This window comes from Labrus bergylta, chromosome 9, assembly GCF_963930695.1.
Source record: "Labrus bergylta chromosome 9, fLabBer1.1, whole genome shotgun sequence".
Taxonomy (NCBI): domain Eukaryota; kingdom Metazoa; phylum Chordata; class Actinopteri; order Labriformes; family Labridae; genus Labrus; species Labrus bergylta.
The window spans coordinates 25,515,308-25,528,214 of NC_089203.1; the positions used below are offsets into that span (position 1 = coordinate 25,515,308).

General features: G+C 39.5%; 1 protein-coding gene across 2 annotated transcripts in view; it reads right to left on the reverse strand.

Moving 5' to 3' along the window:
• Nucleotides 1-11,522, reverse strand: part of abca1b (ATP-binding cassette, sub-family A (ABC1), member 1B) — a 38,512-nt gene extending 26,990 nt beyond the window's left edge. For both annotated transcript variants that reach the window (XM_065958877.1, XM_065958876.1), the window contains exons 1-5: nucleotides 11,434-11,522; nucleotides 8,212-8,324; nucleotides 6,790-6,883; nucleotides 3,427-3,568; nucleotides 2,902-3,020 (exon numbers count right to left, since the gene is read on the reverse strand). In XM_065958877.1, the coding sequence (XP_065814949.1) occupies nucleotides 2,902-3,020; nucleotides 3,427-3,568; nucleotides 6,790-6,883; nucleotides 8,212-8,277 (421 nt within the window). In that variant the 5' untranslated portion in view covers nucleotides 8,278-8,324; nucleotides 11,434-11,522. The remainder of the gene's footprint in view (nucleotides 1-2,901; nucleotides 3,021-3,426; nucleotides 3,569-6,789; nucleotides 6,884-8,211; nucleotides 8,325-11,433) is intronic.
• Nucleotides 11,523-12,907: the final 1,385 nt, after the last annotated feature.

The following is a 12,907-nucleotide window of genomic DNA, read 5'->3' on the forward strand; positions in this document are numbered from 1 at the left end:
CACCCCCCCTTCTCCTTCTGCAGGTTTAAACTTGAAACTGTGACGAGGGTAAAGAGAAACTTCCAGAGGCACATTGAAGTTTACATGTTTGACTCAGACAACAAACTCTGGAGCTGCAGGTCTGAACACATGAGAGGGTTTCAAACAGCAATAAAACAGGACGATCCATAAATGAATCTGTTGTATTTGGTCTTAACGTTGGTCATAACGTGTCGTGTCCATCAGGATCCATCGAACAGATTCACTCAAACACCTTAAAACATCTCCCTCTGTGACTTTGTACAAAGCATTCTGGAGGCAGAAGTACGGCGGCCTCTCAGGGACAAAAGCAGCCTGAGGTGACAGGTCAGAACACCCGCAGAGCTGTTTGACATCAGCGGCTCGGAGTGATGTGATTGGTCAAATGAGCAACAGTTTAACTGTGAGACTCTGACAGAGAGACCTGTCAGATCCAATCAGGAAGCTCAGAGATGATTTAACCCTGAAACCTACAGAGAACTGCCTTCAGACACCCAGGAACCATCAACAAACAACCAGGAACCAGAGCAGAATCAGGACAGAACCAGGACTACGGTTGTCATGTTACCAGAAATTACAAAATGTTATACAATTCTAGTAAAAATGTAACTATATTGATACCGGTTTGATACCACAGCAACAAAAACAGAGGTCAAAGACGCTCAAGTTTGGGTAACTTATTGTTTTAAATTACCCAAAATTGCAGACAAACTCCCTAACAATTACAAAAACAGGTAATTGTACAAAAGCATCGGCTATATTTCCAAACAAAAAACTATTTATGTGCAATTTAGAGTGTCTCCTCTCTTGTGAATTAGACCGTCTATCTAATCTATCTTAATGTTTTTTACGGAGAGGCCACAGTGACAAATAGATCTTAAGGGTAGTTAATGTTGCTCTCATTAATATGTTGTATAAATTATAATAACTATTCATAATAATAAATGAACAATAGAGCAATAACCATAGTCCTGTGTTTAATAAATAATCAAACCAACAGCTTGTGGGAAACTGTGTAAACTAAGAAAAAGAGAAGTGATGTCATTGTTCTTCTACAGAAGAAGAGGAGCTGTTACTTTAGGATGAATCCATGATAGTTACTCAAACATTGGATTTCATGCTGTTTTTTTAATTCTTATGAAATAAATAAGTAAATGACTTTTCTGACCCGCTGTCAGGCTGACATGTCCTTTAAGGACCTGAAGTGACTCGGTGCAAGTTCAGGTCTGACCTGGTGTCAGATCTCTGCATGTCTCTGGATAAAAGCTCAGTTTGTTCAGCTGCAGAGTGACGCTCTGAACTCAGTGACGCTCAGCGTGACGCTGCCGAGCGAGCGACCGTGCCAGAGAGAAAGAGAAGCAAAACTCAACATGACAACGGGAGAGACGACGAGGCTCAAAGTCTGCCCAAACCTATCCCCTGTACCGTCCTGTACTCACACAGCCCTTCGACTGCTAATTATTTCCCTCCAAACTGTTCTCATGCCGAGTCTTGAAGGGGCAGGTCTCTGAGTTCTGATCAAACTAGGATGTTCTCCTCTAGTGTTCTGACGTGCAAAAAAAAGTATTTAACTTGTCAGGTTAAGCTGCATGTTTGACTGAAGAAACATACATTTCACCATGAGTGAGCTGGGGGGGTAATGTTTAAATCCTGCGACTGCTTTGATCCCTGTGCACACAATGAAGACGCTTCATCCTGTTTCCTGATCTTCAGTTTTGTTTTCACCTCTCTTTGTTGATATGTTGAATATGTTTGTGTGTATCACTGATATACAGACACAAACTCATCTTAGCGTCAGAAGGTTCCAGGAGTGTGTGTGTGTGTGTGTGAAAACAGCACCCGGAGTTCAGCCTCAGTTACTTTCCTCTGGGTCTGTCCTGAGCTCAGACCAGGTGAGCTCACCTGAGAAGGCTCTATCAGGTAAACTTGCCTCGGCTCGCCACCCCCCCGCCTCCGCTTTAGCCCCAGCAGCAGCCTGTTCTCAGATCTCGTGTGATGTGGAGCGATTAAAAGACTAAAGACTGAACCGAGGGAGGGGGGGGGGGTGCAGGTCGGAGCAGGTAGAGAAAAGAACCCGCCTCCCCCCCACAGAGACATAAAAGTACAAATTAACACAAAGGAGAAAAATTCTTTATGTTCAACGAGGCTGAAAATCCACCAACAGAGACCTGCTGAGCGCGCGGACCTCAACAAACCTCAAGAGACATCTCAACATGCCAGGATTTTAAACTTTGATATAATTTAAGTCAAAATCGAAGGATATTGATACCAGAGCCACTAAAACAGAAGTCCAAGACACCCAATACTATTTTTAAATTACCACAAATTGCAGAAAAACTCCTGCACACAGTCTTAATTGTACAAAAACATTGGTACATACACACAATGAGTGAGAGTTCATCCCTCTCTTTGGATAAAAAATATAACTGAATATGTGGATTTTGGTCATTTTTGATATAATTGATACTTTCAATACTTTTATTTAGTGATACTTCGTCATACTAGCTTTTGATACCTTCACTTTTGATATACTTTCAATATGTTTTGATAGCTTTTCTAAGAGTATCATGAAGAATCTAAGTGTAACAAAAAGTATTGAAAGTATTAAAAGGAATGGAAAGCGAAATCCTCCCTCCTCTCCACCTCCTCCCTCTGTTACTAAAGTTTTCAATGTATTTGCACAATTTAGACAGTGCTTTCCCTTCTTCTCTCACAGCACATTATTGTTAAACTCATCACTGTGATATGATCTGTAATAAAAACTTAACCTTATCCAAACATTGTTCAGTAACCGGCTGTGTATTTAGTTAAACTGCATTTAACACTTCATTGATCTTAACTCACACGTTTCCTCATGATGCAGTGTCATGTCACCTCTCTCACCTGATTGGCTGTTCTGCAGGGCCTGCAGCGCTTGAGCCAGCTCCTTGAACCCTTCCAGGTTTTTATCATTCTGACTGTACAGGAGAATCTTCTTGGCGTCGGAAAACAGACGAGAAATTCTGCAGAGAAACAAAAACTGTTGGAGCTCAAACCGTGCCTGAAAGATGAAGACTGAACTGTTTCAAACTTTAATACAGAAAGTGCGAGAGAGTGAAGAAACACACTCTGTAAACTTTCAAAATAAACCTGACTGAGCTCTCATACATTTGTTTACCAAAATGCTTAAAGGTTTGCTTCAGATGAGTATAAGATTTAAAAAAGACCGGAGCACATGGGTCAGTTAAACCCTACAGACTGTCTGACAGGAACCGATTTAAGGTTTTCTGCAGAAAAGTGATTATAGCAGCGGTTGTAGTGTCAGAAGGTCGCTTCTTTCTACACAAAATAAAAAGTTGTGATTCATTTTAGCAGCGTCTGAGAATCAAAGCGGAGCAGTTTTTTCAGAATAAGAGTCTGTGTTCTTACATTGAATCGTTGAAGTTGCCGACGATGCCCGGTGACTCGCCCGGCGTCGGGTTTCTGAAACATGGGTTGTTGGCGTTACATAGGATCCCCTGTATCCATGGCAACGTGCCAGCTGACGGCATTGCCTTGTTAGGAAAATGACCTGAAGAAAACAGGAAGTGAAAGTCAACAAGTCAGATGTGAAAGAAACAAACTACAACTCACATCAGGCTCCGAGAACGAGGACTTATGGGAAATTAAGTTTATGGATGAAAAAAAAAAAAAACACTAAAAACAAAATTACAGACCAGCTTCAGGACGTTCACCTGGTGTTTTTTATTATAAAATATGAAGATTAAAACATTGTTCTAATATAATTTTCATTAGTGTGTGTGCGTGCGTTTGTTTAAACACGTGTATGTGACCGGTTGTTGATGAAAAGTTCACATGTTTTATCTGCTGCTGCGTTGGAACAAACGTTCACCTGGACACTAGATAACCTGATCACTTTATTATCATCCAGAGAGAAAGAGAGAGCGAGAGAGAGAGAGAGAGGAAGGGAGAGAGAGAGAGAGAGAGCAAGAGAGCAGTGTGGAGGCAGCATGGTGACCTTTGCCCCTCTCAGAGAGTGAAGACGCTGCTATCAGAACCTTTAAGACTGCCAACAATCCAAACAGAGATAACACAGATACACACACAGATATACACACAGATACACACACACACGCACCCACACACACTTTCTGATTTCACACATTGACATAAATGATCTGCTGTTTAATCATTAAATAAACTGAATAATAATCAAAGTGTCAGAGTGACATCATGTGAAACTGAACTTTATTAAAAATGTGATGTTTGTTTCTCTCCTCTCATTGCTTCAGACAGCTCAGTGAATATAAACATATTATTAATTAATCAAATCTAATCTGTCCAACCAGGTGTAGAGATAATATTCTCCTTCAGAATAAGAGACAGAATGTTTTGGAAAAATGAGCAGCTGAGCTGAAGAGATAACATCAAACATACCTGTACTACCTACAGCAGGTGAAGGCTTTTTATAAGAAAACTTTTCATTTGTTCACAGAAACTCATTTTTTTATCTGATGAGTAATCTGTCTTCCAGTTGTAACAGTTGTTTTTTTTTGTCCACATGCAGAGACCTGCTTTGGTTCTGATCAATAAAACAACATGTTTTCTTTTCTAATCTGCAGAAACAACAGAGTGAGACCTCCTGTTTGTAGTCCAGAGTGAACTCAGTCACATTTGGGACCAGCGGTTAGTTAAACCGATCTTGAACATTAGAACATCGTAAAAAAAACAACAACAACATGATAATAATTACCATTAATTGTTACTTTCACTGTCTGACCAGTAAGAGATACTCGGCCTTGAAAGCTCTACCCCCCCAAAGATAGAGGACTTGGACGTTTTCCCCTGGGTTCTTTCTTATCTGAGCTGGAGCTGAATTGGATACTGATGATCGTTAAACATTCATTCTCTCCAACGTCAAGCCAAGGGTGACCCCACTGTTTGTAAAAGTTAGTCCGGTTTTATAGAAGTCCCGGATTTAATGTTTCTACTTCAGTCAGTCTCTAGTTTTAAGTCCTTCAAGGTTATGGTCAGAGTTAGAATTAAAGAGACCAGAAACAGGGGGAGGAGTTACCTGTGACTGACAGGTCGTTACTATGGTAATATGTCAACCAGAATAGAGACGCTGTAAGGCTCTTATCAATCTTCCCATCCCTGATTTCAGACTCTATCCACTGTCCTGACTTTTGAATAAAGGCATAAAAAGCCCCAACATTTTTAAAAATAGGAACATGAGAAGAGTAGAACATGAGAGCATGAGAACATGAGAGCATGAGAACATATGGAAAGCATTAGAGCAGGAGGAGAACAGTAGATGATCGAATGTCCATGAACATGTTTCAGTTTCAGCTGCAAGTCCAAAATCATAAGAGTGACGGGTTTAAACCTGCAGCTCTCACACACATACCATGGCACGCCTGCCACACACACACACACACACACACAGGAGGAAACGGGAGGACTGTGGTGTCTGCGATCGTCATCTCTGAGTTCTGTTAGATGATACTGACACCTGTGGACATGTGTCACAGGTTTATTCCTAACAGCAGACACACACTCTGAACTAATCTGATGAACCAGAGACTTTGATACAAACTGATTCTAAAAACTGATTTTCATTTTTACAGCCGAACAATAATAAAGCCCCCCCCTCCTTCATCTGTTGTTTACGTTCAGGTACGTTTATATTCAGGTTCAACAAAAACACACTTCAACTAATAATTACATAAATACTGATGTATTTCTGAGTACTCTGAGTGAAGTGTTTGAAACGTGTTCTTATGTAACCCATCAGAACGTTATCGATGGTGAACGCAGCTCAGCGACCTTCAGCAGATGTGATTAAGACTGCTTGTTTGCAGATAAGAGTCATAAACAGATAAAATCACCTGAAGAGTTTAGACAGCTGACTGATCACCGATCAATAACACCCGATCATCAGGTATCACACTGAATCCTCACATCACACTCCCAGCATGCACCTGGCTGCCCCGCCCCACTCTACCTGGAATAACCTCCTCTCATCTTAAACATCTCAACGCTCCAACATCTAAACTCTCACACACCTGAACATTTCAATACCTGAACACTAAACAGAAAAAAAACTCCTGACTCCTGCAACTGAACACAAAAATACTTGGAAAAAAAAAACAACACATCTGGGGCGCCAGTAGTCTAGTTATTAGTGCGCTCACCCCCATGTACAGCGGCTATAGTACTCCAAACAGGTGGTCTCGGGTTCGAATCCTACCTGTGGCTCTTTTCCCCATGCCTGACTATCCTATCTTTAAAATAAAAGTTAAAAAAGACTGAACATAAACCTTAAACATAAACCGTTAAAAAGAAAAGTCGCAACACCTGAAGAGCTTAACAACTGTACCCCTGTGCACCTGTACACACAAACATCTGATTACCTGTACACCTTAGCACTGGAGCCAACCAACATCTGCCCCCCCACCCCCCCCCCAACACCAGTACAACAAAACAGCATCATACCTGAACAGAGCCTCTGTAACCTGCTTGGTTCACAGAATTGCATTCACACCTGGGGTAACGTGTGAGCTGCTGATCTAATCACAGGTAGACACTCTGAGTACAAGGGGATTCAAAAACACCTGAAACACACCAACATGTCTTCCCTTTGTTGTTTTCAGTAAACTAGGAGCCGAGCAGACAGGTGAGGCGGCCTCAGAACGAATGAATGAATGTCAGTTAAAGTGAAAATGTAGTTATGATATATTAACAGTATTCTGTCCCAGCAGCCGGTGAGAATTAAAGTTTGGTTAAACTCACACTCATGCTGCTCGTATGGAGGATAGTTCACTCTGACTGCGATGAGGATGAAGAAGATGAAGAGCGGCCAGGCGATCTCCACCAGCAGCTGGAGCTGAGAGAAAGAGAGAGAGAGAGGAGGTCATCATCAACACACACACACACACCCACTAGGGTTGTCATGATACAAAAATGTAAAACTTATTCAGGATTCTAGTAAAAAATCCAACGATCCAGACGAACTCTTGCACACTGCCTGAAAAGTCAAATATTGTTAGTACGTATTTTCATGGATTCATTCATCTTGATCATTTTGTGGACATATCTTTAAATTGTGTCAACCATCTCACAGTAATTCTACTTCTGGGTCTGTGAAGCTGTAACCTTATATGGGTGAAGCACCTAAGTAGTAGCAGCAGATCTATAAATGGATAGGCGCCAATTATATGTTGTCAGCAACTGTTTGCTAGACAGAGAGTCTACATCTGTTACGTATACAAATCAGTGACATGTCATCTTCATTGTTTTATAGTGATGTACCCAAATGGAAAGGAATTTGTGGGCTGTACCTTCTAGCAGAATATAAGCAGCACTGTGTGATGAAGACTTTGCCATTTTGCCCATGAAGACTTTGCCACTTTGCCAATGATTGTGAGATCTTGGTCAGCATGGGTCAGCGATGGTCTGCACTTTGTCAGCCATGTGTGTTGTGTTTCTGTGTTGTCTGACCATGGCTGAATAAATCTGAGATGATCCACAGTCTGTTTCACCATTTCATAATTGTCTATCTACTACAGAAAAAACCCCCACCTAACAAATATTGAAAACATTTTGTCATTTGAGCAATGTAGGACAGTGCTCTCTCTCTCTCTCTGTGGTTAAATATATAACTGAAGATCTGTAGTTTTTTTAAGTTGTGGTACTTTTTGATACTATCCAAAAAGGTATCAACAAGTATCAGTAAGTTTTTCACATTTTAACAACATTTAACACACACACAGCTGATTACTCTTAACATGTTTCTCATCTTAAACTCGTCATTTTTTATCTTGTTCACTGTTGTGTTTTATTAATCCAAAAGTTTAACTCACAGTTTCCAATCCTAACGTTGAAACATATTCTTATCTAATCTGTTTTTCGATCTGAATTTTTTGTCCGACCTACTGCTACTTGTCTTGTGTTGCTGCAACGCCCGAAATTTCCCTCTGGGGATCAATAAACTATTATCTTATCGTATCTTATATTCACATTCTATGTCAACAAGGTCACGCCGCAGGTGTTTAAAAATGTACTCTACCTAAAGTCTGTTCTGATTTCCGCTCGCAGTCACAGATATCAGAACAAACTTTTTTATTCCTGATCACACACTCACTCCCGAACATTACAGGACACCAGCGAGCACGACCGTTGAATTAAAATAAATCAAATGAACGTATGTCTCACGGTCTGTCGGCGTCTGTAGGTCAGGTTCTTCCACAGCAGCAGGCCCAGCTGTGTGGTAACAGACATGTCTGATGTCTGCTCGTCTCCACGTCTGAATGATGCTGCAGCTCGCTCTGTTAACACACACACGCAAACACACAGTTAGCCAGCACACAGCTCAAAGGTGCCAGGGTCAAAGGTCACAGCAGATATTCTCCTTCGGTGTGTATGATACTGAAGCTGCTGAGCCCGCACACATTTATCTTACACACTCATATCTACACACAGACCTGCTGAATGTGCACATATCATATATACAGGTGACAAAAAGGAAATATAGACAGGTAAAATCAAATATCTGAAATCTCTCACCATGACTTTCTTTTTTGGTATTACAGTTTCAGTGTGTAAAGATTTAAACATGTACCAGACCTGAGTTCTCCTTGTTTTCTTTAAACGTGAAGTAGGTTGGCTGGAGCTCACGCGGGATCTTATGAATCAGTTTTAAACGAGAGTGACTGTAGTCTGCGTTAGGAAGGAATAAATGCTATCTGTAAGCTGCTCAATCATTTCAAACCAAAATAACTGAACGTTTGAACCGGCTAGCCTTGCAGCAACAGCAGCAGCTATTTGACGTCTCTGTGCTCTGATTGGTCGAAGCGGTTTATGAAATTAAAACAAAACTGAGAGGATTCAAAGTGATTCACATTAAATACATTTCTTTCTTTTCTTTTTTTTCTCCGGGGTTTCACCTTCCAGCTGTGTAGGATCCCCCCCCCCCCCCCCCCCCGCTGTAAGTCTGAGTGAGATGATGTGAGAAAACAGATTATTAGGCTCTAATCAGAATCCTTGAATGAATGAATGAGTGGGAGCGGTTGGTGATGTTTATTCCCTGCGGTCTGTGCACAACCAGAGCTTGTATGCACGCGACTGTTGCGACCTGCTTGCACATGATTAAACCGCTGCGTTATGAGCTCCGGTCGCCAGTATGCTCTTCTCCACTCTTTTCATATTGTGATCCTATCCAACTACACGTAGTATTGATGTAAATGCATTCTCATTAAGGTGCTGTATGGCCACTTCAGTGTTGTTCTTTAGGAGAACCCAACCCCCTCCCATGCGACAGGGATGGTCTCCAGCTGTGAGGTGCATGTGTGAACGACCAGATCAGGAGGGCTTTCAGGAGAAGTCCTCCTGAAATTCTCTGGAAATTGTTCAGGAGGGCACGTGTGAAAACACATCTTAGAATTTGGGTTTAAAGTCAGAGCTGATGTGTGAAAAAGTAGATAAAAGTGTTGGACTTTGTGGCTTGGTCCACCATATTGGATGTGTTGTAAATGTATTGCAAAAGAAGATACATCAATTTGTCAGACACTGTAAACTTCGTGTATGGACGAGCAACTCAGGAAGATTTTAGAAGCAGTCAGTGTGAGATGTTCTAGACACAAACAGTTCATGTGGGAGTGATCGATCCAAGTGATTGGGGGGAGGGGGGGAGGCTGAATGTACTTACACACACATGCTAATGCCCCCCTCCCCCCAGCCGTTCAGACACTTTGAAGACAGAGCTGCAGCTCGTCGACACACACAGGAAATACTCTGAATAATGACTCAGGGAAAGGGGCATTAACACACACACACATTCATGTCTGTGACTGAGGGAGACGCTGTGAAGGAGATGAAGATGATGAAATCAGCTGTTTGATCAGAATCAATCAGACTATCTGATTACTTTAACTTTTACAGTCCCTGTGTTTATCTAAATCATACAGTTTATACAGAATTTAGTCCTGATATATTCAAACTAGTCATATATTTATCAAAGGCAACAAGATGTTTCTATTTATATATTTAAAGTCATTATTTACACACAAAGTGTATTCTATAGACTTTTTATACAATTATTTGATACCACGTGTTTTAAACATTACAATCTCTGATTTTAATGATTGATAGATTTGAAAAAGTACTGAAACTACAGACGAAGAGGAAAGTGGGCGGAAGTTCACCTTCAGCTTTGATGATTTCAAACAATAAATTACTCAATATTGGGTGTCTAACGATTACTTTTGTTTCTGTGGTATCAGATACTCTGCTGTTTATACATTTCCTTCGCTAATTGTTTTGGACCGAAACACCGAAAGTCAGATTCCTGTGTAACCTGCTCCTTAACAATAAATACAGATTCTGATATATATTGATGAAATGAAAGTATTACCCCGTGTAATAGTTTAAATTTAAAAAGTGTTTACATATAACGTGCATTTCTGTGAAGAGTCTGTTTAAGAGCAGATCTGTTTTTGAACCGTTTCTAATCTTTCATGGGAACTCATCTCTGGTTCAGGTCAAAGGTCAGACCAGATGGGATTAAATGTGATCACTTCTTTTTGTTCTGCATCATATGGAGAAAAAACATGCTGTGGTTTTAAAGTATCTGTCTGAACTAAACAACATTCACTTGTACATTATCATTGATCAGAACAGCTAGAAATATATATATATATAGGTCTGTATTTTATTAAATTTTTAGGTCTGGAGTTTAAACTACATGCTGATTCTGAAGTTTTCAGTCACCATTTCATGATTTTCTATCCTTTCTGGTTAAAGTTGCTCAGAGTCTGACTCATCACGACTCAATAATCAGTTAGAAAGATTAAAATGTTAATTAAAACTAAAATACCTTAAAACGTGTTAAAATGATCGGATCTAGTACTTAATGTCTTAGGGTGGAAAAGCGACTTTTATGTAAGAGCCCCCCCAGCGGCACACACACAAACAGCACCGAAATGAACCTGAAACACTTCAACACTTCTTACTTTCTATCATTTTCTTTACGCTCAAACAGTGATTAAGAAACACATAACCCGTGTTATCCAACATAACACACGACTGTTTCTGATTTAAATCGAACTGTAGGTCATAAATTAACGTCATGGTTTTATTTTCAGGTAAAATATCAGTCAGTCAAGTTTAAGCCTCGTCTCTGTAACTGAAAGTGGTTTAAGTTCATCCTCATTTTGAATAATTTAAAACCAAATAACGAGTGAAATGTTGAAGTCCATCATAAACACTTTCAGGAAAAAGTTGGTGTTTTCTCTCAGACTGACCTGAGATCTGATTTAAACACCGGGAGCAGCGGCGGAGCTCTCTGAACATCTCAACATGACTTACCGGTCAAATAAAGTTTGGAACAAAGTTAAAACTTATTCAAAGTTTAAAGAAAGAGGATTAAAAGTCTCTTACCCGGTGTCAGTGAAGTCTGTCGGCCTCTCGGTCTCCTCCTCTGGCTCTTCTCAGCAGCATCTATGCCGAACGGAGCAGCAGCTGCGGGACTAAACTCACCGGAGTCAATAATAAACAATCATACACACTGCTTCCGTCTGGAATTTCAAAATAAAACAGACTCCTCAGCCGGTCGTTAATGATTTCAAATAGCTAAACCTTTTCGGCTTCTAAAATGATTTAATAAAGATCTTACACTTAATATTGAAATATATTAAGTTATATATTGTTATATATTAATCAGTTTTATACTTGATAATTGTTGTTGTTATTTTTTTGCTGGAATGTGTTTTATTATGAAATGTAGTTATATTTACATATTAAGACTTAAAAAAAATATTTTTGTATCTGTATTTGTTGATTTAAAAAAAAGTATATGGTCATTTAATTTACATTAATTCATTTATAAATTATTCATTCATTATTCATTCTTATATTATCAGGTTTGGTTAAAGTTCCAACTGAAGCTACCTGGCCAAATAATGTTTATACTAATGGTAGCTGTGTGGCTAAGTTAGTTACACGGCTACTACTAGCCATTGTTAAATATAAAATATTTTTTTAATGATTTTCAGACCCTATCAATAATGAAAGAACTGCTTAAACCTTCTAACAACAAGTCAACTAAGTACAAGAAGGCCACTGAGGTTTACTATCAGATACCTGATCACACTGTTTTCATCAGTCTGTGAATATTAATGAAACAAATTAGTTCATGTGTGATAATGCTCTTAATAAAACACATAAAACTACAATAATTTTTATTTAATGTTTCCTTCTCTGACAAACTGCAAAATCGGCTTTTATTTTTTTATGTGAACTATAGCCGTATTTCCGGCCTCAGTGAACGGAAGTGCCGCAACCGTTGGGTTTGATGTTTCACAATAAAGGACTTTTCGCTGTTACTCATCTGATCTGTAAACAGAGAAACAACTTTGTCTTTTGCGACCACCTATAATGCCAGCAACACTATTTTAGAAACTTATTAGTAGAACACACCAACCAAAATATTTTAAGTAGGCTACTCGAAGTAGAACACATACCTAAACTATTTTAAGTAATTAAAGTAAAACACACTACCCAAAATTGTTTTAAGTATTTATAGCAGAATAAACCATCCAAAACAATTTAAGTAGAACCCCACTATAACCTTTATAACTACTATATTCGGGGGTTCAGGCATCTGATTGGTAAGCCTCCTGGAAGTCTCCCTTTGGAGACCCAATCTCTGATAAGTGGAGAAAAAATGGATTGATAGACTATAATTTTAACTACTTATAGTAAATCCCACCCCTATAACTATTTCAACTACTACTGCAACTTGACTCAAACAGTTATTCATACATTTGCATAATTTAGAACAGTTTTAGTCCTTTTTCAGTCAAATATAAAAATGTGTTTTTAGTTCAGATTTACATCAGAGACAGTTTTATCT